This window comes from Hyaena hyaena, unplaced genomic scaffold (genome assembly GCF_003009895.1).
Source record: "Hyaena hyaena isolate Hyena2069 unplaced genomic scaffold, ASM300989v1 scaffold_3, whole genome shotgun sequence".
NCBI classification, from domain to species: Eukaryota; Metazoa; Chordata; class Mammalia; order Carnivora; family Hyaenidae; genus Hyaena; species Hyaena hyaena.
Genome location: NW_024080635.1, coordinates 2,448,147 through 2,475,770, shown reverse-complemented (window position 1 = coordinate 2,475,770; position 27,624 = coordinate 2,448,147). Strand labels below are relative to the sequence as shown.

The 27,624-nt window shown below is 58.9% G+C and overlaps 1 protein-coding gene across 5 annotated transcripts in view; it reads right to left on the bottom strand.

The window, feature by feature from the left end:
• Window positions 1–27,624, bottom strand: part of COL16A1 (collagen type XVI alpha 1 chain) — a 49,944-nt gene that overhangs the window by 10,421 nt on the left and 11,899 nt on the right. For 3 of the 5 annotated variants that reach the window (XM_039233635.1, XM_039233641.1, XM_039233663.1), the window contains 40 exons: window positions 27,351–27,395; window positions 27,170–27,265; window positions 26,869–26,907; window positions 26,248–26,292; window positions 26,050–26,085; window positions 25,471–25,581; window positions 25,027–25,062; window positions 24,738–24,773; window positions 24,550–24,660; window positions 24,146–24,190; window positions 22,339–22,374; window positions 22,135–22,179; window positions 21,718–21,849; window positions 20,936–20,971; window positions 20,631–20,738; window positions 20,189–20,311; window positions 19,477–19,530; window positions 19,215–19,256; window positions 18,877–18,912; window positions 18,737–18,790; window positions 18,497–18,565; window positions 16,363–16,407; window positions 16,245–16,271; window positions 15,435–15,494; window positions 15,198–15,245; window positions 15,011–15,064; window positions 11,761–11,814; window positions 11,498–11,530; window positions 9,487–9,603; window positions 9,352–9,393; window positions 9,175–9,261; window positions 8,326–8,370; window positions 7,462–7,506; window positions 5,675–5,728; window positions 5,043–5,096; window positions 4,455–4,508; window positions 2,844–2,888; window positions 2,676–2,729; window positions 2,312–2,347; window positions 1,902–1,964 (listed from right to left, as the gene is read on the bottom strand). In XM_039233635.1, coding sequence (XP_039089566.1) covers window positions 1,902–1,964; window positions 2,312–2,347; window positions 2,676–2,729; window positions 2,844–2,888; window positions 4,455–4,508; window positions 5,043–5,096; window positions 5,675–5,728; window positions 7,462–7,506; window positions 8,326–8,370; window positions 9,175–9,261; window positions 9,352–9,393; window positions 9,487–9,603; window positions 11,498–11,530; window positions 11,761–11,814; window positions 15,011–15,064; window positions 15,198–15,245; window positions 15,435–15,494; window positions 16,245–16,271; window positions 16,363–16,407; window positions 18,497–18,565; window positions 18,737–18,790; window positions 18,877–18,912; window positions 19,215–19,256; window positions 19,477–19,530; window positions 20,189–20,311; window positions 20,631–20,738; window positions 20,936–20,971; window positions 21,718–21,849; window positions 22,135–22,179; window positions 22,339–22,374; window positions 24,146–24,190; window positions 24,550–24,660; window positions 24,738–24,773; window positions 25,027–25,062; window positions 25,471–25,581; window positions 26,050–26,085; window positions 26,248–26,292; window positions 26,869–26,907; window positions 27,170–27,265; window positions 27,351–27,395 — 2,352 coding nt within the window. The remainder of the gene's footprint in view (window positions 1–1,901; window positions 1,965–2,311; window positions 2,348–2,675; window positions 2,730–2,843; window positions 2,889–4,454; window positions 4,509–5,042; window positions 5,097–5,674; window positions 5,729–7,461; window positions 7,507–8,325; window positions 8,371–9,174; window positions 9,262–9,351; window positions 9,394–9,486; window positions 9,604–11,497; window positions 11,531–11,760; window positions 11,815–15,010; window positions 15,065–15,197; window positions 15,246–15,434; window positions 15,495–16,244; window positions 16,272–16,362; window positions 16,408–18,496; window positions 18,566–18,736; window positions 18,791–18,876; window positions 18,913–19,214; window positions 19,257–19,476; window positions 19,531–20,188; window positions 20,312–20,630; window positions 20,739–20,935; window positions 20,972–21,717; window positions 21,850–22,134; window positions 22,180–22,338; window positions 22,375–24,145; window positions 24,191–24,549; window positions 24,661–24,737; window positions 24,774–25,026; window positions 25,063–25,470; window positions 25,582–26,049; window positions 26,086–26,247; window positions 26,293–26,868; window positions 26,908–27,169; window positions 27,266–27,350; window positions 27,396–27,624) is intronic. The other 2 variants (XM_039233650.1, XM_039233657.1) reach the window with 2 other exon arrangements.

Below are 27,624 nucleotides of genomic sequence, written 5' to 3'. Positions count from 1 at the left end.
GTCTTTGTCTGCAAACCATCCCTCTCTCTGCACTGTTATGTGAGGAAGGAACAGAGCCTATTCAGTCTAGCACCTTCTTCAGGGCTGACCCAGGGACCGGCACCATGGGGGTGCAGTAACATGTGCCGACTGAAGGCATTCGTTCAGTTTGCATCGGTCTGAACAAAGTGCCAAGTGTGGTCACATGCCTGGGCTGGCTGGGATGACAGGGAGCCCGTGTGACGGGAGGGGTTGGGAGGCGAGGCTGGAGAAAGGTCGAGCCTGGCTGGGGGTTTGCCCGCAACACTGTGCTAGGGTCTATCCGACAGACCGGTGCTTTTCACACTGTACTCCTCAGAGCCCTGGGGGTTCCTCAGAGATGGGGGCACAGAGTGGAAGCCTGGGGGGGGGGGTGGGACGCAAGACCCTTGCTCCTGCCTCAGCCAGAGCGGCTCCAGTCATATCTGTTTTATACACTGAGAGTTTGCGTGAACTTCTGTGTGATGAAAGGGCTCAGGGACTTCAAACTAAAGTCTGGGAACCACTGCTACGGGCACTAGGGAGCCACTGATGGTTCGAAGCAGGGGAGTGATTGAGCACCAAGGTGTGAACTAGAATGTTCACTGGAGAAGGGAGGAGGCAAGCGGCTCGGAGGGCTGCTGGGTACCCCGGTGGAAAGGGGTAGCTGTCCTGGAGCAGAGGCCGTGGAGCTGGCCAAGGAGAGATGATCTAGCTAGAGACCCACCGACCCACCCACCGTGGGGGGTAGAGAGGAAAGCCCCCGATGGCATTGCAATGCCACCAGCTACCAGGAGGGGTCAGCACAGCCCCAGAAAATGTCAGTCCCACAGGGAGTTGGGACAGAGAACCACTGGCCAGAGGTTTGGGGTTCTCTGCCGTGACCAGCCTAAGCAGAGCAGGCAGTACTGGGGTACAGAGCCAGCACAGAGGGCTCTGGAATGGTCTCCCCCTGGGTCCTTCACAAAGAAGGAAGGGAGGTGGCACCCATCACTGCCCCAAACGTGACTGATAGGCGCTGGCTCTGGGGAGGCAGGGAGGCACCTGGGGGCTCTCCTGGGCTGGGAGGGAAGTCTCAGCTCTGTTGCTATTTTGCTTTGTGCCCCCAGGATGCCCCCAGCCTCTCTGAGCCTCTTTTCCTCACTGGGATCAGAGAAGTTAGACCAAGGTAGCCCTTTCATAAGTCCCTTGTAGCTCTGAGAACTGTGCTGTGTGTGTTTTTAGAGCAAAGAGTCTCCATCCAAGGTTGTAGGCTTCCTGCCTCTCCTTTTGGGTCATAAGCACCCCCACCCCAAGCTTAGAAGTCAATTTGGGGCCTCATTACACTACCCAACCATCACATCTGGGGAGCCCAGGGGGTGGGCTGAGACAGGGATGCCAGCCCCCAAACCACGGCAGAGCTAGTCTCCAAACTATCAGGTCAGACCCAGGGCAGCCAGTGTGGGGACCCCCCAGGCTGCTGCTCCTTCTGACCCTTGTCACCAGCTCATAGGTCATGCCTGCCCTCCCTGGGCCCTTGGGGACAATCCGAGCATGCTCCCTTCCTGCTGCTGTCTGACCCAAAAGGCCAATGGCTTCTGGCCGTGGGGGTCCCAGTCTGGATATGCCGTCCTCCTTCGCTCAGCTTCTCCCCCTCCCCCTTGAGTCACCGCCTCTCCCTACGGCCCCCTGCCTCATCCCCACCGGGCCAGGACTCTGGGAGCACAGAGGCCAGCAGGCATCCCGGGCCTGGCTGCCATCCCCGGCTGCTCAGTGGCAGTCGATGAGCCTGTCCGTGCTGGAGGTCTCTTTCCCCACCCTTGACGTAATGAGTCAGTTCTTGAATCTCCAAAGGCCTGGATGGGGTGGGGGGAGGCCTGCAAGGCTTAGATCTGTGGCTGTGGCCACCTGGGGGTCCTGCTCACCTTCTCCGCTTGCGGGCCAGGGGGCCCAGGCGCTCCAGCTTTGCCTGGGAATCCAGGAGGACCCTGTAGCAACAAAGGAGCAGGGGAGGATGAGAGCAGGGCTGGAGGGGGCGCTCCCCTTCCTCCTTCCACCAGGGTTTGCTCCACTGCGGTTAATGCGATGCGTTCGGACTTCCTAGAAACACCACCCGGGAGCCTTACTGCTGGCTGGCCGGCCGGGCTGGGGCCCACCCAGGAGGCCCTGCCCTCCAGGTCCTGGCTCCTGGAATCGGGCCTGGCCACCCAGGCCGTTCCTCCCGTGCCTCTTCCCTCCCCTCCCGAGGCCCCTCCTCGCCCAGCCTGGCCTGGTCAGGCCTAGGCCCTCCCAAATGGGACCACAGCAGACAGATGGGCTTTGTGTCTTCACTCACCGGTGGGCCGGGAAAGCCTGGCTGGCCTTGAAATCCCTAGGGGAAGAAGCGAGGGACAGTGTGCTGAGCTGCCCGCTCTTTCCCGCCTGGCTGCCCAGATGGAAAGAGTGACAGGGCGAGGCTGCCCAGCCACGGGGCCTCGCCCTCCTCTCCGCCCACGATGAGCGGCAGGTGAGGCTCTAGCCACATGAGGTGGGAGGTTACAACGCAAGGGCAGGTGAGGGCTGGAGGCCAGAGCTGGCCACCCCTCCACACAGGCGGGTGGCCACCAGGGAGAGGACCCGGCCCCTTCGCTGTGCCCACCCCCACCCCCCAAGCCATCCCCCATGGCCGGGACGGCCAGCCAGGTCCTGTGGTCACTCACCTGGTCGCCCTTCTCTCCCGAGTTCCCTTGGGGTCCTCGCTCTCCTCGGGGACCCTGTCACCACAGAGAACAGTGCAGCTGGAACCCAGTCTTTCTTCCCTTAGACCCCAGGGCTAGACCAGGACCAGGGGGCCCCATGTCCACTCTCCCGTCTCCTCCTTTACTCACCGATGGGCCTGGGGGACCTGGGAGGCCCTCGGATCCTGGTGGGCCCTGGGGACACAAAGGAGCAGAATCAGTCACTCCGACTGGGGTGGGTGGGAGATCAGGGGAGGGGACAGGGCAGAGCGTAGATGCCAGGGATGTGGTGGGGTGCCCCTCTAAGCCGGCAGGACCCCTCTCCCTGTTTGCTCTGGCTTCCTTTCTGTTGCCTGAGCTCCTGAACCAGCCTCCTCACTAGTCCTGCCGCCTCCTGGCTTGTGTCAATCCAGCCAGCAACTGGCTGCCATCTTTTCTTCTCCATCACAGCTCTGATTGTAACACTCTTCTTGCTCCTAAACCTTCCATGGCTCCCCTCTGTCCAACTGAATGAAGTGCCCAGTTTCCACCAGTGCTGGGTTTTGAGGCATCCTGTGATCTGGTACCAACGACCCTTTCCTGCTTCTCTTCCCTCTCCCTGTCTTGTTTTCTGCCTTGCTTGGTCAGACTGCTGTTCTCTGAACGTACTTTATACATTCATACCCCTGGGCCTTTGCACAGCTGTCTCCTCTACCTAGAATGCCTACCATTCCCCCATCCTTTCTAGGGCTCTTAAAACCTTACCAAGGGATTAGATGGCTCCGGTCTCTTTCTGGGGTGCCCCCATCCATGGCTTCTCCAGGACACATAACCATGTGTCTTCCCCACCCTCAACTCTATTCAGAGCTCAGCTCAAACACCACCTCCTCGGAGAGACCTCCCGATCCTCTAATAGCACCCGGTACACCAGTACAGCCCCCTCACCTTGCTCTATTTTCTCTATTACTTTCTCATAATTTATGTGTATTGGCTTATTCATCCGTTATCTGCCTCCCTCATTGGAATGTGAGCTCTATGAGGCCAAGGGCCCACGTGCCTGTTTTATTCACTGCCACACCCTCAGGACAGAGCCTAGCGCCCAGAAGGCCCATGCGTCTGGTATCGCATAAATGCACATGGGGTTTGCTGTATCCCACCGGGGCCTGATGTGTGAACAGAAGAGAAGACTAAGGTTTGGCAGGTTGGTCACAAACGGACTTGGGTTTGAGTCCAGGCTCTGCCCTGACTAACTCGCTAACTAGCTGCGGCCCGCCTGGCGAGCCATGTCACTTCCGGAGCCCCAGGGATAACCTCAGGGATGTGACATGACGTCCTCCTCCCTGATAAGAGCCCCAGCTCCTGTGCTCCCCCAGGCTGGGGAGGGTCGCTCAGGGCTCGTGGGCTCAGGCCAGCTTCCATGCTGCATCTAGGGTCCCAGGCCCAGCTCTCCCCAGGCTGCCCTGCCTGCCCGCCTTTGCAGGGGAGGAGGAGACCCTCCTGCCCACCGACCCCAGGCCCCTTGCCCCTCGGCAGCCCCAGCCAGCCCCCAGCCCGGCTCCACGAAGCCTGCTGGGATCCTCCTTCCAGCCGCCCCTCTGCCTTCGCGGCCTCCAGTCTGCACTGCCTTCTTGAGCTGCAGCTGGAGGGACTCAGGGGGGCAGGGAAGTGGGGATCCCGACCCCCCTTCACAGGCTGCTGGGAAAGTCTCCTCTGGTGGCAGTGGAGGCAGAGCAGGGACTGCTCCCTTTGGAGCCCTTCCGCCTGCTCTGAACTGAGACTCACCGATTCTCCTTTCTCTCCTGGGGGCCCGATGTAGCCCCGCTCCCCCTTGATGCCCTGACAAGCAAGCAGAGAGAGAGCTGAATTAGCCCCGCGGCCGCCGTCATGGCGCTAATGCAAGGGGTGGAGACTGCAGCTGGCACAGGCTGGCACTTACAGGCAGATGGCACCGATGATGATGGCTGGGGGAGGAGGGGGAGGGGGGCTGCTTCCCACCCGCCGCTGTGGCCCCCAGTGGAAAGCAGGGACACGCCCACCCAGCAGCCTCCCCAGTGGGTTTGGCCTCCTGTGGTCTCTGCAACTCTCCTGCCCCGCCCTCCCCAGGGGGAAGATCCTGGTGCTGGGGTCTGTGTGCTCTGAGCGTCTGGCCTTCCATGGGCAGCAGCTGCAGTAGATCCCCAGAGTGCAGGGGCAGGGCCAAGCTGCACTGCCAAAGGGACCTTGGGGACCCCTGTAGGCACAGCCTGGCCAAGCGACAGGCTGAAATGCCTGGAAGGGAGGGAGCCTGCTGGAGGGATACCCCAGCCCGGTCCTGTCCTGACCCCCACCCCAAACCTCTGCTACCTCCAGAGCTAACATCCCCTTACTCACGGGCAGTCCGGGGGGGCCCATGGCACCTGGGTAGCCAGGTTGTCCTGGAGGACCCTACAAAGAAAAGGAGACATCACGGACCCCCCTCCCTGGGCAAAAAGTGTAGCCGTAGCCAGGATGCTGCCAATTCAGCAGGCACACACACCCACCCCAGGACAGCCACCACCTTGGACCAGTTCCCAAAGGCCCAGGTTTCCTTGGTTGAGACCACCACTGCAAGGCTGGGGCTGAGGGACAGCTGCCGGCCGGCCAAGACCCTGGGAGCTGAGCCAAAGGAAGAGACCCAGGGCAGGGAGGACGAAGACGGGGTGGGGGAAGCAGGGTGTGGAGGGGGCAGCTGAACGCTGCGGGAAGGGGGAGGGAGAAGAGCCCCACCCCCACCCCAGGGTGCTGCCGGAAGCCAAGGGCAGGGCTGTCTGCCCTTTCCAGGGAGTGGGAGCACATGGAGGTCAGCCTCCTTTGATCCTGGAGGGGATGTGAAGACCCCCAATCTGAGGGATCAGGGGCAGAGAGTTTCAAAAGGAATCCCCCTCCCATCTTCCACGCAGCAGCCATCCCTGCGGGCCCACCCTCTGTGTCCCCAGGGCTCCTGATCCATCTCCTTCCCCCCTCTGGCCCCCTCCCCCTCTTACCGGTTCCCCCTTCTCTCCTGTCAGGCCCCTGAGGCCTCGCTCTCCTTGAAGGCCCTTGGAGAGAAAAATCATGAGAATCTGCAGGGGAGGGCAGTCCCCACCCGGCCCCCAACTCCTTCTCCTTGCCCTGCAGCCTTCTGTCCCTGGTCCAGGCAGAGCTGGGCTTTGCTGATGCCCTTCCTCGGGTCCCCAGCAAGGTGAGTCTGGGGTGGACCCCAGAAGGGTAGCTGTGAGAGGTGTAAACCCTCGTCTAGGTGCCTCTCAAGAGCATATCCCCAAGGCAGGTAACTACAGAGATACGCCTCCCCAGAGAGGTGACCTTCAGAGGGTACCCATCAGGCAGGTGGCTGTCAGCGGCATGCCCTGTTTCGGTAACTGGCTGGGGCGTACCTTTAGGAGGCTGCCACGTGTGTGCTCCCCGTGAGGGGCGGCTGTCAGGAGAGGCATCCCTCTCCCCGAATGTATCACCAGATACCCACCACTTACCTGTACAGCCCCCAACCCTGGCCCCAAATCACCTTCTTTGAGGGATACCGGGGGAGAGGCATGGGAAGGCCCCCAGAGCAGACTGCTCCCTCCAGAGCAGTCCCTGTGGCTTTTTAGGGTGCAAAGGGATATCACTTTCAGTCAAGGCCAGAGCCCCCACCCCTCAGTGCTCACCCCGACCCTTGTGGATGCGCCAGAGCATCAAGGGGCTGGGTCTCCCCCTTCTCCCTCGAGAGACGGTGCCCAAAACTTTTTCCACAACACAAGACAGATGGCTAGACGGACAGATGGCCCCTTCACCCAAGCAAGCAGAAACAGACAAGGTCCGGCCAGGATGAGGACGTGGGGACAGATGGAGCTGTGACAGGAGGGGCCCCGCTCCCTGAGCCTCCATCACCAGGCCTGGGAGGAGAGGAGCCAGGCCCCAGGAACACCGTATCTGACAAACAGGAGGTTAGTTTCCGTGACCCAGGAGGGAGCAACAGTGACGGTGGGGATGACTTAAACACACTTGGGACGATGACGGAGGCAGGGCAATTAACGACACCTGGCGGGAGGAGCGGGCCAACGCACCGGGCACGGAGGGGCAGGGCCCCCTCCCGACACCCAGAAACCCAACCGGCGGGCGTCATGGATCAGCCTTGGAGCAGACTGGGCCCGGAGCCAAGGAAGAGGAAAGGAAGAGGAGGAAGCTGAGAGTTTCCTCTAGGACGCTGGGCGAGGTGCGAGCATGGCTACCTTCGGATCCCCGGGGCGCCTCTGGACGGCCCTGCCAAGCGGCGGGGCGGCGACCTGTGCCAGCCTGCGATGTGAAGCCCTAAAGCTTTGGCCTCTCTGCCGGGCTCGGTGCCAGACGCCTGGCAAGGCCCCAAGAACTACTTCCAGCAAATCTTCAGTCAACAGCAAAGGTGGGAGAAGCAGGAGGCAGAGTGGGAAGGGAGGGATGAAGAGGCCCCCAGAGGCACCGCCTTCAAATAAGAAGGTAAAGCAGCTCTGAGGCCTGGAGGGGGGGAGGTGAGGTGGGACTAGGGGAGAGAGAGAGGAGACTGCAGGGGGGGTGGGAGAGAGAAGATGAAAGAAAGCAAGAGCAGGGGGAGAAGGGAAGAGGGAAAGGAGTCAGAGACTTAGGAGGATGTCCAAGGCGCTGGGACCTCGGGGAACCTGTGTCGTTAGGTGCCTGCAGGGGACGGAGACAAACATGGAGGAGGGGGTGAAGGCTCGACATGGGAAGGGACACAAGCAAAAGCCACAGAGACCTGGCTGGCGGGGGGAGGGGAGGTGGAGCAGCGCTAGGTTCTTACAGGCAATCCGGGGGAGCCAACAGCACCAGGAAAACCTGGGGGGCCCTGGTGGGAGAAACAGGCAGGTCACAACTCACAAGCACAGTAACCCTGGACACAGTCGGGGGGGCAGGGGACCATGGGGAGAGGAGGTCACAGGAATGTTTCCAAGACAGCTGGAAAAGAGACTCATGAAGGGTGGCCACTCCTCCCCTTGGCCCCAGGAAGAAGGGCTCCGCGGCAGCAGAGATGAGAAAGAGCCCCAGAGTCCCCCCGAGTCCCGCGGGACAGCCTTGCTGGGGAGCAAGCCCGCCGTGCCTGCCACCTGAGCTCCACAGGCCCCCAGCTGGGTGGCTCCCTCGTTCTAAGGTGGCTCCCACCAAAGAAAGCATGATCTCTAAAGAAAGCATGTTGGGGTCTTCCAGACTTGTCCCAGTCACTGCTCTTTCCCTGCCCTAGCGACACCATGGAGGACGCCAGGGTAGACACCCCGGGTCTGGTCTTTGTAGACCTGTCCTAGAGGTGGCCCCGCAGAGCAATGCGGCAAAGCTGGCCCCGAGAGGTGCAAAGACATCTGACCAGGTTCCCGGCAGCCGAGACCGCGAGCTAGAAACCCAGGCCCTCCCGCTGGGGCAGCCTAGGTCCGTGGTGCAGGACATCGTGGGGACGGAGACAGAGAGACAAGCGGGTGCCCTTGAGGGCCTCCCCGAAGCAGGGCCACAGGCAAAGCGGGACAGAGCGGGCCAGTTCCAGGGGATTCGATGGTGGGGGGGGCCAGTCTCCACAGAACTCCCCTCTCTCTGCCCCGCCCAGTTTCCTGGATACAAAGGCAGCAGAATGGCGTTGAGAGCTTCTCAAGTGGGCCGGGAAACCACAGATACTTACAATAGGGCCCGGAGGACCCGGGGAGCCCCTCATGCCAGGCGGACCCTGCAAAGGAAGCCAAGAGAAATGGATGAAGAGGCTCAGGCCCCACAGATCCCCAGGGTCTCTGTGGCCTTCCCACACCCCCCTACCCCCGGCTCGCCACAGCCAGAGTCAACAGAGGGCTGCGGATTTCAGAGCGGGGCCATTCAGCTGACGTTAAACCTTTCATTCAGCTCATTCAATCCTCCAACAAACATTTATTGAGCAGCTCTTATGTCCCAGGCGCTAGTCCAGGTGCTGGGGACACAGCGATAAACCCAACATAAAAGCCCATGCCTCGTGGCGCGGACACTCTAGGGGACAGGGAGGTGGTAAGGAAGGGAACAGGGGCTCGCACACCCTCAGTAGACGCGTGTGGACGGTTCCGAAATGATTGACATACATGGTATACCGAGGGTGACAATGTTTGCACCGCGTGGAGGGACCGGGGGTTCTAGGGATGGTGTTGGGGGGGTGGCCAGTTTTTGACAGAGTGGTCAGGGAAGGCCTCCCTGAGAAGGTGACAGGTAAGCAGAGGGGGGATGGGGAGAAGGAGCGAGGCCTGGAGAAGAGCAAGAGGAAGGGGCTGGCAGGGGTGGATGGGGGTCCTAATGGGCCAAGAGCAGCCCAAGTGCTACCCGAGCGAGGGGCTCAGAGCCGCGAGAGGCACCGGTGACCTGAGACTCGGCGGCCCCTGAAGGAGCCACTGGAGGGCCCAGGAGGACATCTGGCGGGAACAAAACTGCCCCCAGGAACTGAGGGCCACTTACATGGAGACACCAGCCCCCTTGGGGCCCCGCCCGGATGAGGGCCTGGCCCTGGTCCTACCTCTTCTCCTCTCTGGCCAGGCAGTCCTGGAGGGCCGGGCAGGCCAGGACTTCCGGCACAGCCGGGCTCCCCCTCGCCGTTGTCTCCCTGGAGTGGGATGGGGACAGTGAGCTGAGCAGCCGGGGCCTCCCCGAGGGGCCCCGGGCACGCGCGAGAGGCGGGCGCAGGGCCACTCACCCGGGCCTCCTCGGCTCTGGGGCGCTCCCGCTCTGTGAAGCACTGAGGTGGGCGAGAAGAAGTCCCCCGCCGTCAGGTGAGGCAGCCGCGTGCTCCCCCCACCCCCGCAGGCTGCCCCTGAACCCGGCCTCCTACCCGGGCACAGCTGTCCAGGCCTGGCACGCCGGGAATGCCCTGATCTCCCTTCTCCCCTTTTTCCAGCAGTGCCACCGGGTGGGCCCTCTGCCCCTGGACACAGTCCCCGCAGAGGCTCTGACAAGAGAGGAGAGGGCGGGGGGGGGGGGAGCGTGGGTCCCAGAAGGGCCGGGGTGGGCCGAATGCGGGAACCCCACCCCGAACTCAGCCGGGGCGCCCTGCCCGGCGTTCCCCCGCCCGCGTGCTCCCCTCTCCACAGCCGCGTCCTGGTGGCGGCTCTGCTTCATCCTCAGGGGACCCGATCCCAGCACTGGCTTTGAGTTTCCTCCAGGAAGCAGCTCGGTGGGGCCAAGCCAAAGCCACTTTCCAGACAGGCGCGTGGGAGGAGGCGGAGGGGCCCACAGAGGGACCATCTGTCCCTGCTGTTCCTGCAACTCTGCACCCACTGCGAGGACACGCTGCGAGGACTCGGGCTGGAAAGGCCGGCTCCAAACACCAGCTTCTTGGCCCAAGGGAGGAAAGGAGTGGCTGCGGGAGGAGCCAGGCCCTCAGCAGACACCCTGGGGGGTGGGGTCTGCCCTCCTGCCCCAGCAGATCCCGGCGAGCCGGGGAGCTCATGACAGTCCAGTTTGGGGGGGGTGTCCCTGAACCCCTGGGCAGGAGCACCTGCTCCACCTTCACTGTTCACCGCAAAGCCCGAGGATGATGGGTGTCACTGACTCAGCACCCATGATGCCAGCCACGGTAATAGGCCTGTGCACATTATCACATTCAACCCCCGCCGCGCAATGAGGCGAGTGATCTTATAAGCATTCCGAAGACGAGAAAGTCGATGCTCAAAGAGACAGTGTGACTTGCCTCGGGTAAGGCGGGGGGCGGGGGGGGGGGCCTGTACTGGACCCTGTTGTGCCAAGGCCAGAGCTGATGCACTGCCCGTGGGCCCCGGATTCCTCTGGGGTGGCCTCTGGCCCCTTCTCCAGATAGCATGCCGTTCCAGTGGGGACTCCTCCACGGAGCACTTGACTAGGAAGCCGTCAGATGGCATGTTGCACAGAAACAGGCCATGGCCTGAGTCTGCAGTTGTGTCATCACCTGCCCTGGGGCAGGGCTGGGGGGTACCCCGAGCTTGCAGAAGCCCAAGCCACACTCCCCCGTCATCGAGCTGTAGCCCCTGTCTGGAGGTTAACCCAACCGCAACTGCTTCTGGAGACTCCTGCTGTCCAGAGCGGGGCCTGACAGGCAGTCTTGTGCGTGGCCTGACCTGGACCCACGGGGGAGGTGGGAGGCCCAGGGCACTGGCTAGCCAGGACTAGAAGGGGGCTCTGGAAGGGCTCCAGAGGATGCTGAGCTGGAGGAGAAGAGAGCCCAGGCCTCATCTCAAGGTGAGTGAGCAAAGGAGGCCTGTGTCACCCTTCGGTGTCCGGCTTGGGAGGCCAGGCCGGGCCAGAGCCCTCAGTGTGATCTTGCTGCTACTACCCAACCCTGCCAGGACCCCAGATCCCCACCACAATTGTTCCTGAAATCCCAGCGCCTCCCTGGATTCTTTCTGCATTGACCAGAGGAAAGCTGAAGCCTTCTTCCAGGCCCCCAACCCAGTCCCATCAAAGGACATACAACCTTTGCATCTCCCTGCCCAACGGCTGTTTCTACCCTCCTGCTCTGCTCTGGAAGCTGCTGCACCCGGCCCTGGCATGAGCAGGGTGGCACAGGGCCTCACTGGTGGCACCTGTGGGCAGCCTTTGGGGTAGGAACTACCCACAACGTCCACTGTGTGGCTACCTTCGCAGGACTCCTTCACGTGCTCCCCCAGCAAGTAAGATGGAGGGTCTGGAAGGAGCCAGGCACCGTGCTGGGCCCTCGGACACAGGTGCTTGGGACGCACATTCCCACCAACCGCTCGGTCTGCAGCTCCCTGTGCACCGCTGAGCGCCTCCTGCAACAATCCCCTAAGGACGCTCCCCTGCCGATTGCTCCCCCGCCGATTGCTCCCCCTTCCCTCTTACCCTCTTACCTTAAGCAGGTGCTGTTCAATTGGTAAGGATCCCTGCAAGAGATGAGACAGGAGGGGTCCAGGGCGCGGGCAGGTAAGGGGAAGGCGGGTGGAGAGTTAGGGGATCCGGTGGAGCCTTGGGAAGCCACGTGCCACCCCGGCTTCTCCCTGCCTCGCAGGAGGGAGGAGAGAGGGTCCCCCTGCATCTAAGGGAACTGGCGTGACAAGTCAGCCCTGGGAGGGGCAGAGAGGGGGCTGCCCAGCGACGCCTGGAGGGTACCTACCAGCTCGGCAGTTAGCCCAGGCTGTCCGGGCAGACCAGTGTTTCCAGGCACTCCCTGCAGCCAAGAAGACACATGAGTGAGGGGACTCTTCCCTTGAGCCCCGAGGCCACCCTGCCTCATGCCTGCCGTCCCCACTGCCTCTTCTCTTCCTGCAGAACTGGGGGCCTGGCTGGCATAAGGCTGGCACCCATTCTGAGCTCAGAATCTCCAGACTGTTTGTAGGGATAGTTGAGGAGGCCCAGAAGGGTGTCCCCCAAAACCAGTCCAATGGGAGTTTTCCCTACATGTTAGAGGAGCATCAAGAATCAGGCAAAAGGGCTTCTACATAGTAAGGAGCGATGTGTCTTTCTTTCACACGTTTCCTATGTATTCTCCTTAATCACAGTCGTCTTGGCCAGCGAGGCGGTATCACCTCCAACTTAAAACCAGAACAAAGAATTCAGAGAGGGTAAGTAACTCGCCAAGGGCCACAAGGCGAGCAAAATACGGAGGTGAGGTTCAGAGTCAGGACCACTGGCTTCAACAACCCCCCCCCCGCCCCGCCAACCATGATTCCAGCACCTTCCTCAAAAGACATTCACCAGAACACAACAAGGGGGAGGCTTGGGAGCCAGACCTATGCAGGTGTGAACCCCAACTACTGGGCAACTTCTGGCGGGTTAGTTGGAAAAAAGAAATCTCTGTGCCTCAGTTTCCTTCTCTGTGAAACAGGGACAGTTTATGGTGAGGCATAAAGGAGCTCACAGGAGAAGTCTGCCGCCCAGACTCCCTGATGCCCCTGCAGGCTCACGGCCCACATTTGCATAGTAAATACTCCGTGGAGGCCAGGAGAATGTTCCCTTTTCAATCCCTGGTGCCCTACACGGAGGAGGCATGCATTAAATACGTGTCGAGTGAACGCACTGCCGCCCTGCTTTCCCCACACCGGGATTTCCTTGGCCCGGCTTGAGAGCTGGCCCGCCTTCAAGTCCTGGCTCCCAGTGACAAACACGCCACCCTCCCCCGAGAGCCCACCCGCCCTATTTCAGGCCAGGCTCGGCCGAGGCCCAGAACAGACTGGAGTCGGCCTCCTCCCACAACCCCTGCACGCATCCTGCATCCTGAGTGCGTTACCAGGGCCATGTGCTTGGGACAGAGCCCTGCGCTAGGCAAACACCTCAAACCCGTTCCTGGTCAGGATGTACCTACATCAATTACCCCTGCTCCCCTCACCATGTGTTACTTCAAGCCCGGTACTTGGTGATTTTCTCTCCCTGCCCTCCTGGAGCCAAATGTCCCACCTGTTGTCCAACTGTAGAAGCCAAGAGCTACCCACTCACTAGTTACGAACTAACTATACAGCCTCGGGCACATTGCTTGACCCAAGCCTCCGTTCCCTGGAAGGGGTCTAAGGGCCAACCTGGCGAGCAAGACGTGCACCTTGCCTGGCACAGGCCAGATGCCTATTAGCGGCAGCCTTGGCTTGGTCTCCGGCACTGGCACCAGACGAGGGCTCCAGCGCCTGGGACCAGACTCCGCAGTCACTCTTTCTGCCTTGTTCCCCCAGCGCATCTTGGCAGGGCTCGCACTCAGTCAGCGTGTTAATGGGTCACTTTGAAATGACTCTCCTGCTTCCCCAGGCAAACTGCAGGACCCCTGCCGACAGATGCCTGCTCCCTGGGGGGTGCCCCACAAGGAGGGGGACACTTGGTTAATGTGTGGCTGGCCCATGGGGGACTGAGAGTTGGCTCCGGGGCTGAGCTCTTGACGAGAGAGAACTGGATCCTGGCAGAGCCTCCCATCAGCCAGGGGGACTCTCCAGAACAGATTCTCGCCCTGGGGGCGGCAGCAGGAGACATATAAAAAATCTCTAGGGCAGGGGGAGTAGTTTGTAAAAAGCTTCAATGTGATTCTGCTCTGTTTCTTCGGGAGCCGGGAGCCAGGCATGGAGAAGCCTAGGACCTTCAGAGAACGTGAGCTGGTGTGCAGACCCTTGGGGGACTGTCTCACAGGGCAGTGGCGGGGGTGGGGGGTGGATTTGGGAGGTGCAAAAAATGCTCTCCACTGGGAAGCCCAGTCCAGGGTGGCCGATTCCTAGCCGGCTGACCTCAGACAAGATACTTCACCTCTCGGAGCCTATCTGCCTAGCTGTGACTTGGGGATAACACCACCCGCCTGTTGGAGTTGATGTAAGACTCAAATGAGAGTGCGGACGTAAAATAATAAGAGGAGTCATGGTCCTTAATGATGGCTAAAGCGTTCTGAGCATTTAGTATGTGTGAGGCATGGTTCTACACGTTTCGCATGCATTAACTTGTTTAAAATTCACAAAAGCCCCATGAGGTGCTTGCTGTAATGATCTCCACTTAACGGATGAAGGAACTGAGACACAGAAAGGGTAAGGAACTTGCCCAGCATCACACGACTAGCACAGAGCAGGGCTGGCTTTCAAGGTCAGGTTCATTGGCTCTGGAATGCACGCCCTCATCGCAGTGCCGCACGGATCCACTCCCACTGCTCTCCCCTCACTGTCTCTGGCCTCCGTGCAACTGTCAGGCATGGTCCTGCCTCCGAGCCTTTGCACCTGCTGCTTTCCGCTATCAGGAATGAGCTCACTCACTCATTTCCGCTCAGTCTAGATTCCTTCCAACATGCGTCTCCGACATCTTCCATGCCCTCCTCCCATTTTCTGACCCCACTCCCTGCTTTCTCTCTCTCCTTAGCACATATCACTTTTTAACATACTATATTTTATTTTATTTTTATCTTGCTTATTGTCTGTCTCTCCCACTAGAATGCACCCTCTGAGAGGAAAGGGGTTTTATATTTTTGCCCACTGCTATAGCCCCAGCACCTAAAATAGTATCTGGAAAACAGCAGAGGGGCAAAAATATTTGTTGCTTGAATGAATGCTGGACACCGTTCCAAAACAGGGGAGCTCCACACCAGTGCGCAGGATTATCTGACCCAGATCCTGAGTTCCGGACAGCCGACCAAGGCCTGAGGCTGGCCCGGGTGTCCACAGCGTGGCCGGGCCAGCACACAGCAGGGCATTCCCTGCTCAAGAAAGGGCTGGGACTGCCCACAGCCTGGCCTACGGGACCAGAGCCTCGCCCCCCACACCGCCCTGGGGAGCAGGAATGCAGAGGAGTGAGGATGGCACGCGTAGGTGTTGGGCGGGGGTGCAGCACACTCAGGGGCCTGCATGGAGCCCGAGCCCTGCCACCCGCCACCCTGCCTCCCAAACTCCCATTCTCTTCTCCCCCTTTACCTGAAGCCCCGGCATCCCAGGGGGTCCAGGTGGTCCAGGAGCACCCGGGGGGCCCTGAGGGAGAGGAGAAGGAATCAGACCCGAAAGAAACCTCTGCCCCACCGCTGGGGGCGGCGGCATCAGGGTGGACAAGCCACAGGGCGCTGGCGGACAAGTGGAGAAGACAGAGGAGACAAGCGACACACACCTGCGGGCCCGGCTGCCAGGCGCTGCCCATCCAAAGTCCCGGAGCACCCTGGGTGGGAGTGGGGGGGGGTCGCAAAAGAAGGGAGAGGTTATAGGCAATGTCCACACCAAGCGCAGGGCTGCGTGGGGAGGCAGGTGGCTGAGGCGCAAAGCCCTGCGGGGCCCTGGCAATGTTGAGCCAACGCAGGAAGCCAGGCCTCTCCCCCGGCTGGGGGGGAGAGCTCTCAGCACCACTTACCGGCATGCCAGAGAAGATGGGGTCCCCTCGAGAAGGGCAGGAGCACTCCCCTGGCTCGCCCTGAAAAGACAAGAGCCTTTGTCAGAGGGGGGGCAAGGGTGGAGGACCTTCTGGAAACCAACATCCAGGAGGCAGCACAGGCTCTAAGATGGAGAGGCCAGGATTTAAATCCAGGATCTGCCTCTTACGACTGTGCCCCTGGGCACCCTCTCAATTCTCAGTCTTCTCATCTGTAAAATGGGCATGATAGCACCAAACTCATAGGCCATCAGGAGGATGGATTGGACGGATTTATACAGAGTTCCTGCCACACGGGAAGCACTTAGCCCCCGAATGCTAAGTGCTGCTGCTACTGCCGTTGGTCGTGGTGTAGCAGCGCCTGCAGGTGCACAGATGCTCTGCGTCCGGGATGCTCACAGCTTGGCCTGGCCCACCTTCTGTGTCCTTCTCTCCGGTGCCCACATCTCTGCCCTCTCACCACCAGTCCCCCCCCCCCCCCCCAGCTCCTCTGCCTCTGCCTCGGGCCCTGTCTGAGCATGCAGCTGCCCCCCTGGGGGCCTTGGAACTCTCTGGGTCTCCTGGGATCCTGGCTGAGCCCTGGGCTAGCAACCAGGTGAAATGAGAAGTGTTTCCGGCCCCTGCGTCCTAGAACCGGGGAGCTGGTGGTATCAAGGAGATCAGAATGACTCCTCGGCTCCTGTCCTCCGGGCCACCACCATGTGCATATGTTCCCCTGCAGGAGGTGGGGGGGCGGGACTATAGGGGTTGTTAATTTCTCCACAGTATTGGCCACAGGGCCTTGGGACTTACCTTCTCTCCCTGAGGTCCCTTTTCACCCTGCAGGGAAGAAACACAGCGAGATGAGTAGATAGGGGTGTAGAGGTGAGACCTGCTGGGGCTTCCTGCTGCCCTGAGGCACTGTACTCACTGGCATCCCTCTGGCTCCCGGAAGTCCTTGCTGCCCATCAGGGCCCTGAGGGGAGAGAGCCCATGGTCAGTGGCGAGCCCGGATAGCAGCCAGCCATGTGGCCCACCTGCAGGGGAGGGCATTAGGACAAGCAGAAGCCTGCGCCCCAGTGCGCATGTCCCAGAGGAGAGGATGCTGGCATAGGAGACAAGGAGGGGAAGAAGGAGAAAAACTGGCATTTCCTGAGCACCTTCTGGGGGTCCGACACGGGGCCAAGCACCTGTCAGAGAACAGAGCGGGATCCCCACCCCCAGCCTAGCAGGACGCTACTGTTCTGTTTTACAGGTGAGGAGACTGAGGCTTAAAGAAATTTTGTAATAGACCCACCAGCTATATGCGGCCCAAAGTCCCTTCTCTCTCTCTCTCTCTCTCTCTCTGTCCCTTTGGTGCTTGGCACACGTTCCATCGAAAAGGCTACCTCAGATGACAGCAGGAGATAGGAATTTCTGCCCTTATTTTATCATCAAGGATTTGGCGACTCTGAAAGGCTGTCACTGGCCCAAGGTCACACAACTAGCACGGTGTGTGGGGCCGGGACTGGGGGGCCTCCCAGGTGGGGTTCAGCCTGAGGGAAGGAGATCTGGAGAAGAATCTGGTCTGCCTGGCTGTTCAGGGGCGTTCTGCTGGCCGCCTTCCTGTGGGACACGCCACCTTGACACACGGGGCCCGAAACTCCGTGAGAATCAGGGCCGCCTTCACTTTTACCTCTGCCTTTACCCAGGGGCCCCCGGGACAGATAGGGACCCTGACTGTCCAGCCCTGCTGGGCAACACAGACTGACTGCGTGGATGTGGGCAAGTCCCTGGCCCCTCTGGGCTTCAGGGCACCCTCAAGAGGACTCCACCAGTGGTCCCCTTGGTGGGACTGGAATTTCTCAAGGGATCCATAAACATAGAGAAGATACCTTTCACTGAACTGTTTTCAACATTCCCCAAAACCTGAGAAAAATTACACATTTGCCCACAACCCGGCATGACACAGGCTGGCTGTAACGTAGCATTTCTTTGATTTAGGCTAGAATTATACCATCTCGTAAAATTCTAGTGGGTTCATGGGGAGGAGACGCTAACTATTATACAGGTATTTTGATGAATGAAAATAAGGAAATGCACTTATTATTATTTACCCTATGCAATTTGTTCAACAGGCACATTTTTAAAACATGGGGATCATGGTGGGGCAGGAAGAAAGAGAGGTCTTTGAGGGTGATGACGTTGGAAGTATATTGCTGGTCTAGATAGATCTGTGCTGCCCAGTGTAGTAGCCAATAGCCACACATGCTCATTTAAACTTAAATTAATTCAAATTAAATGAAATCTTAAAAAAATTTATTTTAATGTTTATTTGAGAGAAACACAGAGCGTGAGCAGGGGAGGGGCAGAGAGAGAGGGAGGCACGGAATCCAAAGCAGGCTCCAGGCTCTGAGCTGTCAGCACAGAGCCCGACACAGGGCTCGAATTCACAAACTGTGAGCTCATGACCTGAGCTGAAGTCGCACACTGAACCGACCGAGCCACCCAGGTGCCCCTAAATGAAATTTAAAATTTAACTCCTCTGTCACGCTAGCCACATTTCACGTGTTTGATAACCACGTGGCTCCTGCTACCCTCTCGGCAGTGCAAAAGAGAACATTTCTATCATTGTAGACGGTTCTATGCGTCAGCACCCATTTAGATGAGCCCTCAAGGACCAGGCCTTGAAAGGGGGGGGGGGGTGGATTAACATATGGGCTTTGAGTCAGACAGACCTGGGTTCAAGTCCTGACTCTGCCGGCTCACTCTCTGGTTTCCTCATCTATGCAAGGGGGCCAATAGCCAGGCCCTTATAGGGCTGTCGTGAGGCTTAAGCGAATCTCTGTTGGTTTCAAGCTTAACACAAGGCCTCAGCGCAGTCACTGCTCCAGAAATGGTGCCGATCGGTAATGTCATTTGTGTGCTCTCCCCCCTCCAGACCGTGTGGGTTTCCCGCTCGGGGGCTGGGCCTCTCCACTCCCCAGGCTGTGGGGCCCGGGAAGGTCAGCCCCGTGGCCTCCTCCCAGCAGCACCAGCCTGGCCCGAGCCAGACCTCCAGCACGGAGCACACACAGGAGCCTTACCGGACGCCCCGCGACACTGGCACCAGGGGGCCCCATAGCCCCAGCCGCTCCTTTCAGCCCCGGAGACCCCTGTAGAAGAGAGAGCACAGAGGCGAACAGGGGCCATCAGGCAGGTGAGACGCATCGGGCCAGGTGCTGGGTGGCCCTCCGATGGCCATCACTCACTCCCGTGTCCCTGTCCCCTCCGCCAGGCCACTCCAAAGCACTGCGGGGCTATCGCCCTACACAGCAGAGGCTCACCTTGGTACCTTTCTCTCCAGTGGGCCCAGGTGGCCCCCGGGGTCCCGGAAGCCCCTGCAGACGGAAGCACCGTTTGTTAACCCCTGCCCTAAAGTGGCCCCTCCCCCCGCCAGCCTCCTCTAGGCCAAAAGCAGATGTACCTGAATGCCAGGCAAACCTTGGACTCCAGGTTCCCCCTGCAATTTAGAAAAGACAGACTGGGCCACTGGCCCTGTCCCACTGGCCCACCTGGTCTGGGGTGGGGTATCTGCCAGCCCAAATCCCAGAGAGCTCCCCAGCAAGGTGAGGGTCAGAGAGGTGGGAGTCAAAGCCAAAGTCCCCCGCAGAAGTAACAGGGCTACAGCTCAAGTCTTCAATCCCTTGAGCACTGGAGGGCAGGCAGAGCCCCGTAGTTTTGGGGATGGGGGATAGGGGTGGGCAGATGGTCAAGTGTTGGGGGGCTGGGGGCAGGCAGGCCAGGGGGAGGCTAGAGACTCACCTGAGGCCCCTGGACTCCATTTCCTGGAGGCCCTGGCTCTCCCTGAAGGGACAGAAGAAGAACAGTCCTTGGCTTGAGATTCCCCACTCACCCATAGCCTCTTCCCCAGCCTCTTGTCCTTAACCCCCTCACCACCACCTCCTCCCTTCTCTGCGGCTGATCTTCCCCACTCCACTCCAGGCCCATGCCCTCCCCCCATATCTGCCCCCCCCGACCCTCCCCACACATACCTGCAGCCCAGGCTCCCCTTACACACACCTACCTGGGTGCCCTTCAGTCCTGGGGGCCCTTGAACTCCAGGTAGACCGGGCTGGCCCTAAAATATAAAAATATATTTTTATATATTTTTATTTATTTATTATTTATATTTATTTATTTAATAAATATATATATTTATTAATATATATTTATTATATATTTATTTATATATATAATAAAATATATTATATTTAATATATTATATTTAATATATATTTATATATATTAAATATTTTATATTTAATATTTTATATTTAATATTTTATATTTATTTTATATAAATATAAATATATTTATATTTATAAAAATATAAAAAATAAAAAAAAATAAAATATATTATTTTATATATTATATTTAATATATAAATATTTAATATTTAATATATATTTAATATATATAATATTTAATATATTATTTTATATATTATATATAATAAAATATATTATATTTAATATATATTATTATATATTTATATTTATTATAATATTTATTATATATATAAATATATATAATATATTTAATATAAATATATTAAATAATATATTTATTTAATAAATATATATATAAATATATATAAATATATTTATATTTATAAAAATATAAAAAAATATAAAAGATACAGGTGGCCCTTGGGTCTCACAGGGAAAAGGGTGCAGGTGGGAGAGAAGGCAAAGCTCAGGCAGGGAGAGACCAGAGGGCAGGTAGCCGGAACTCACCGGTTTACCAGGCCGGCCCACACCTTCTGGGCCCGGCTCTCCTTTGGGGCCCGGCTTCCCAGGCAAGGCCGTCATGCCCGTGACCGCCCCCTGCAGGCTGGGGCAGGCGGTGCAGCCATCACCCTGGTCAGAGAGAGGACAGCCAGCAGTCCTGAGCCAGGCAGGCTCAGGAAGAGGCATCGGAAAGGGAAGGGGGAGGGTCCTTGTGCCCCTCTGAGAGCTCTGCTCCCCCCTCCACTGCCCCCACCTCAGTCTGGGAAACCAAAACAACCCCTGATGCTCCTTGCTCTTCCCCTCCCTGCCTTGCAGCAGAGCTGCGGCCTCACCCAGCGATTCGGGTACCCGGCGGGGCTCGCAGCCTGGCTCCGCCGCCCGTCACCTCACTAGCTCTCAGCCTCATTTCTTTTTGTCCAGGCAACACAGTGCCCCCTGCCCGACTGACCTTTTCTCCTTTCGGGCCCGCGGGGCCCCGCACGCCAGGTTCTCCCGACAGCCCCGGCCGCCCCGTGGTGCCCGGCACGCCAGGGTCTCCGGGGTCCCCCGCATCTCCCTGTAAGGAGTAGGGTTCAAGGAGGGCAGAGGTGACCCAGCTGGGCCGCAGAGCGCCTGTTGGGAACTGAAGGCACTCAGAGCCCTTGGCTGGGGTGGGGGCTCTGCAGGGAGTGGAGAGCGGGCCCGGGGCAGTTAGGGAACGGAGGTGGACGGCGCGTCGGAGGCTGCCCACCCAGGCCCACGAGGCTCTCTCACCTTGGGCCCCTTCGGTCCACGCTCTCCGGCCTTGCCCTGCGGAGAAAGGACTTCTAGCACCCATTCACTCATACCGGCCAGCCCTGAGCGTCTGGCACCATTAGACCCAGGGAATTCAACAGCCCACAAAACAGACCAAAGTCTCTTCTCTTGCCCTAGTGAAGCAATACTGTATGGATTAAGAGAGGCGCCGAGCCAGAGTCCCGTCTGGGTGACCCCTGGCAAGCTACCTAACCTCTCTGTGACTCAGTTTCCTTCCCTGTCGACGGGGATGATACGCACGGCTTTGGCTTCTACCCTGTAGAGTCCTCGTGAGATGAGATGAGCTAATACGTGTGAAGCAGCGCGTGGCACCCAGCGTACGCTATGTCAGTGCTCTCGCTGTGAAGCGAGGACAATAATCGTCACCCCTGTAACCGTCGCCTCCCGGATGGCCTACCGTATGCCGCGAGTGCTTCACACACATCGTTCCCAGGCCCTACGACATCACCGCGCAGAGGAAACGGAGGCACAGAGAGGAGAAAAGCAACTTCTTCCAGGCAAAAAGTGAGTGAGAGGCAGAGCTGGAACGTGAACCCAGGCCCGCCCTGTCCCAAGTCAGGGCTCTTTCGTATTCCCTGCCAGGCCAGGTCCCAGGATGAAGGGCTGCGGCTTCCTCGGGGGACAGAAGCACTGACCCTTCCACCTACTCCCACCTACTCCCCACCGTCCAGGGAGCCAAAAGACCCAGGTAGGGTCTGTCCCTTCCTTTGTGCCCCGCCTGCAAAGACCCAGGAACTCACCTGCTTTCCTGGCAAACCAAGGCCCGGGGGCCCAGGCTCTCCCTTCTCTCCAGGAGGGCCGGGCAAGGCCACCGTGTAGCCGTCCCCATCCTCAGGCTTGGACAGGGTGGGGCATGGCTCGCAAGGCTCCCCCTGCCAAGTGAGGATACAGGGTTGGGGGAAACCAGGCCAGGCCCGGAACTGGGGGCTGGGGAAGGGCGCCCGGCCCAACACAGCACCTCGGGAGACATGGCGAGAGGCCAGGTAAGAAATGAAGGCGGGGGCCAAGTCATCGGGGGTCTTGAATGCCGTGCTGAGGAGTAAGATGTTAACCTCGGGCAGTGGGGAGCCTTGCAGGGCTTGGATTAGAGCAAGATAAGTGTGTAAACGTTTAGGATGTTGCCCTGCCTGCAGCCGGGAGAATGTCGCCAGACTCACCTTCTCCCCTTTGATGCCTGTGGGTCCCACTGGCCCTGGTGGCCCCTGTGTGATTAAAAAAAAAAAAAAAAAGCCATGCGTGAGTCCCGGCACCTGCCTGGGCCATGCTGGGGGCACAGTCCAGGGCTGTCGTGCCCCCAGAAGCAGGCAGCACCCCCCATCTGTCCCTTTTCCCAAGAGCTGTTATATCCACGGCACACTTACCGGCCGGCCGGCTGGCCCTGCCTCCCCGAAATTACCCTGAGCAAAGCGGAGAACAAAGGGTCAAAGAGAGGAAGTATACGGGTGCTGGGTCAATCCCCAACCTCAAACCACAAGAGTGGCCTCTTAGGACCTCTAGACTCCCCCCCTCATGTGTTGGCTAGGGAAAGTGAGGCCTAGAGAAGGAAAGGGGTTTCCCCAAGGTCCCCAGGAGAGTCTGTGGCATGTTCCTGCCCCCAGGCTCATGTAGCAGAATCCCGCTCCGCATGCCGCCCTCACCCAGCACACGAAGGTCAGTCATTAGTTCATGTATCACTGGCCCCCATTTATTCACTGGACGCCTACACGGCTGAGCACTGGGCAAGGTGCATGTTGCTACCACGCACAAACACCTTGTGCAATTTACACGCTTGTGGGGGACAAGAAGAAGGTTTTGAGTCACAGATAACTGTGAACAGCCAGGAGGGCTAAGAAGGGAACAGACAGGCAGGTGGGACAAGGGAGGCCATTTTGGAGAAGTGTTGACCACAATTATTATCAGAGAGACGAGGCTAAGGCCATCCAGTGAAAGAATAGGGGGTGGGGGGCAGAGAGGAAGGACGTACAAGGTGGCGGGAGCCACAGTACAGAATCTGAGAGGTGGGGACAGTCCTGACACGTTCCAGAGCGGAAGGGGGCCAGCACATCCACACCCCAGAAACGGAAATGGGGGAGAGGAGAGCAGGAAGGGCCTAAACGCCAGGCAGGGGCCGGCGGTCCAGGGTCTTGTGAGGCATAGCAGGACTTTGCTACAAAGTCAGTCAGGAAGGACTGTAAGCAGGGAAATAATGAAACCCGAGTTCTGACAAGAGACCACAGGCAGGACAGACTGGGGGGCTCCCGTCAGGGTCCAGGTGAGACGTGACTGGGACTCGGATGGCGGTGGTGCTCAGAGAGGTGGAGAGGGGCGCGGGAAGCTGACAGAGAACTGTCAGATGGAGGAGATGACGTGGGGAAGGCACGGGTCTAGGCTGCCGCCGGTTTGGGGTTTGAGGAGCTGGGGGCGAGCCATTACTGAGACAGACAAGCCTGGAAGAGGAGGCAGCTGTGAGGTGGGGGTACTGAGCCCCGTCTCAAGAAATGACAGGTGTGGTTTGCCTGATAGCGCAGAGTCCGGACATACATTCTGGTGTCTCTCACACTTGAACGCTCGCCCAGCCCCGGAAGCCCTCATCCGAGCAATACCCCATCACAAGTTCAACGCTGTCCTCTGTCCCCAACACAGTCATCAACACACATGTGAATACTGGCACCGAAATCGAGCAACCCAGCCGAGTCGTGAAGATTACTGGCTCTGGAGCCAGATTCCTAGGCTCAGGTCCCAATTCTACACCCGCACACCCATGTGACCTTGGGTAACTGACTTGGCCTTCTATGCCTCTGATTTTTCATCCGTAAAATGACAACAATGGAGCAGCTCCCCCAAAAGGTTTTAGGAGGATGAAGCAAGCTAATACGTGCATAAGCGCTTGGAATGGTGCCCGGCACATTGTTAAGTGGTAAAGGAGAATCAAATATTGTTATTTTATTAAAAGGTAGTCTTAGACGTGCTTAATTGCTTCAGATTACCAATAAAATAAAAATACAGCCCTAAAGAGTTCTCCCAGAGACCACAAGCGCTCTTACAAATAAGTTCGTTGACTGCACTCTGCAAAGCGCTCATGAATTGATTTCGCTGTGGATTTAGTTTGGTCTCTTGTCTACATCGTCCGCATTCCCCGCCTCCCCGCCAGGAAACCGTGGTGCCCCTGACAGCTAACGCACACCTCACCTTCTCTCCTTTCAGCCCCGTCGGCCCTGGAGCCCCAACTCTCCCCTGAAAAGCAATCCAGTCACGGTCAGAGCACCTTCGCATTCCCACCCCTGCAAAACCCCATGGTTCTGGTGTCCACCCAGAAAGAGAAAGGCCAGCTTGGAATTGCGAATGCCACAGCGCCACGGGTAGCTGACAGTTACTTCTGTTGCACGGCTGGGCACTCAGAGATTCTAAGAGGGAACTCCAGGGCAAGTGACCTGGGGCAGCAGAGGGGTGGAGGGAGAGGCCAGGCTGCAGGCCTGGGACACCCGCCTCAGGGCCTCCTTCCTGGGCTCTGCCTTGAGACTCAGGGCCTGTGGACCCAAGGAAGCCACTAGTGTGGCAAAGACGGGCTGGACCGAGCCGGGCTGGTCACTCACCGGAAGGCCAGGCAAACCGAAGCCAGGGAGGCCCACATCTCCTTTGGCCCCTGTAGAGGGCCCAAGATGCTGGGCCCCTACAGCTAAGCTGCAGGACAAGCAGGAGTCCCCCTGGGGAAGGAAGTGGAAGAACTGGAAAGGCTCCCAGGAGTCAGAGGGGGGCAGCCAGGGGACTAGTGTTCCCTTACCTTCTCTCCTTTGGGGCCTTGGATGCCAGGGTCTCCCTGCAGGGAGCAAAGGTTTATGGGCTGAGACTGGGTATGTTGGGGCACCCCAAACTTCCTAGCCATATGTGAGGAGAGCAGTGTTCCATACCACAAACCCTTCAAATACCCACGGGGGTCCTATGGGGTTCAAGATTCACACCCAGAGCAGAGCCAGGAACTAGATGGAGGAACCCACGTACCAGAACCCATGTACTAGATGGAGGAGATCGGGCCAGGCTAAGCTACCCTCCTGGAAAGTTCCGGTACGTACCCTATCACCTTTCCAACCAGCAGCTCCCAGGCCCTCCTGAAAGAAAGTGTCAGTGAGGGGGTGTGGTGGGGAGTCAAGGCCAGGATCCTCACCCACCCCTGCCACTCCCTTCCTCCACCCCCAACCAATCCCTAGTCCCCAGGAGGAGGGCCAGCCTCACTCACTATAAGGGTTGGCTCCACCCCAGCTTGCCCAAACGGCATCTTAGAGCCTCCTCCTCGGGAACTCTAGGAGGTAGCTATGGAGACCTGGTGACCTTCTAGCCCAGCCCTAAACTCTATGGTTCAGCCCCCCTCCTGTCAAGCTAAGAGCAGGGACCCTCTGCCCGCAATCTCTCTATGGTCAAGAGAAGTACCCAGTCCCTCTGCCAAGCACCCAACTCCTCTTTGCAACCACGCCTACAGGTTTTTGTGGGGCCCCTCAGTGGCCACCATGGGCCCTCACCTTGGCTGGTGTGGGATCACCTGGCTCCCCCTTGGGCCCTGGCTTTCCAGGGAGCCCCACGAAATTCTGGAACCCTTCAGGCAGCGTTGGGCACACTTCACAGGGGTCACCCTAACGGAAGCAAGAGACCATGAGCGGACAAGTTGGGGCCCAGACCCTGAGGAAGACAAGGAGCCCTCAACATTGGATGTGCCGGCACCCCGCCCCCAACATCCAGGTGCACAGTAGGATCCCTGGAGGGGCTTTCTGGTCAACTGCCTCATTCATTCCACTTATGATCCCTGGACATCGCAAAACTATATCCTCACAACGAGCCACGAGAAGCCACTGTGTCCCATTTACAGATGTGGAAACTTAGGCGCAGAGAAGCTAATTGACCACGTGAGCAGCCGAGGCAGGGCTCAAACCCTGCTGTCTGACTCCCAAGCCAGGCTCTTGGTTTAGTGATTACGCACACACCGGAGGGACAAAGATGGGGCCTCCTAGAGAAGGCCCAGCACCGCTGATGCTCAGGGTGTCACCTTCAGAGAGGAGGTCTCACTCCCGCCCCAGCCTGGCACAACCCGGCCCGCGACTCACCTTCTCTCCCTTCAGCCCCGGCACCCCCGGCTTCCCCTGTTGGAGGAGAACCAGTGAGCATCAGTGCCGGGCAGAGGGACTGGTAGAGGCCAAGAGAGGCCCAAGGACCGAGCCCCCCACCCTCGGGAGGCCATGGTAGACCAGCCCTGGGCAAGGTGGGCAGCTGCACCCCTTTCCCACCGGACTGGGCGTACTTACGGGTTTCCCACCGGGACCTTCCTTTCCTGGGACCCCCGCGTGGCCCTGCAGTCAGAAGAAGTATTAAGGGGGAGGCTCCAGGCCGTGACCTCAGCCCATTCACCCCTCCCCTATTTAGTCCTTTCGCTGATTTGATCTCAGCCAAATCTCTCATCTCTTCCTGGTCCGCTCTCCTGCCTGTTGCCTGTCCTTCTCCATGTCTAACCCAAGTCCTTTGCTTGCAAAAGAAGGAAGAACATGCGGCCCCTGGACACCCCTTCCCTGACACAAGGTCAAGAGGAATCGAGGTGACGCCAGAGGCACCACTGCAGATAAGACGGTCAGACATTTCCAGGGCACAAGATCCTAGAATGAGCTGGGGCCCTCTAGTCCAGGCCTCTCTGGTCACTGCCAGACTTAGGCCTACCTGTCCTCATGTCTGGAACCCAGGCCACGCCTCCCGTGTCCGCAAGCACTGGGATGGGGACGCGCCCTGCTGAGGGGCCTGGCCGAGCGGAACCAGGCTCAGCTGAATGCCCGGCTCTTCCCCCCATGCGTGCTTGCCGCCCCCGGACTGCTCTCCTCTCTCCTGCCACCTCGCAGGGAGCTCCCCCAAGTGCCCATGATCTCGCCTGTGCTTACCTTGTCTCCCTTAGGGCCTGGCGGGCCACCCGGGTCCCCCTGAGGGCAGAAAGAGCATCAGGCAGAAGGCGAGGCTGGACCAGAACCCCACTGGCCTGCCCTACCCCTGGCCACACGCTCACCAAAGCTCCTGAGACTCTGCCTTCTCTCCCTTCCCAGGGGGCCGCACTTCACAGTAAGACCTGCTCTACCCCCCCGTCCCCAACCAGGACCCCCAGACCAAGCCTTATCTCCTCAGCCCTGGCCAGGCAGCAGAAGGGTCTCAGAGGAAAGAATAGCAGAAGGGGTAAGAGGTACTCACCGGGGTCCCAGGAAGTCCTATCCCAGGGGCCCCAGGGAGGCCGGGGGGCCCGGGCTCTCCAGCCAGTCCCTCAGGCCCAACAAAGCCAGGGTCTCCCTGACATAGACACATGGCGGGTGTGAGAGGGCCGCCGCCCCGGCCCCACCGCCCACTCTCCGTCCCACAGATACACACGACTCACCTTCTGCCCTTTGGGCCCCATGACGCAGATCTCGCCTGGCCGGCCCTGTGGGGTCAGGGAAGGTGGGAGAAAAGCCTGAGGTCCTGGGGGAGCCGCCCCGCTGAGAGGGAGACACACACCCATCTGCCCCCCCTCAGGGCCCCTCTCCCAAGCCAGACTCCATCCCCGCGGCCATCGGAGATCAGGAGCCCGGGCTCCTGGGTTCAGGTCCTTTTCCATCCCCTCTTTGCTCTGCTTCCTGGGGCACAGCCTCCCCCTTGCTGGGGATCAGGGC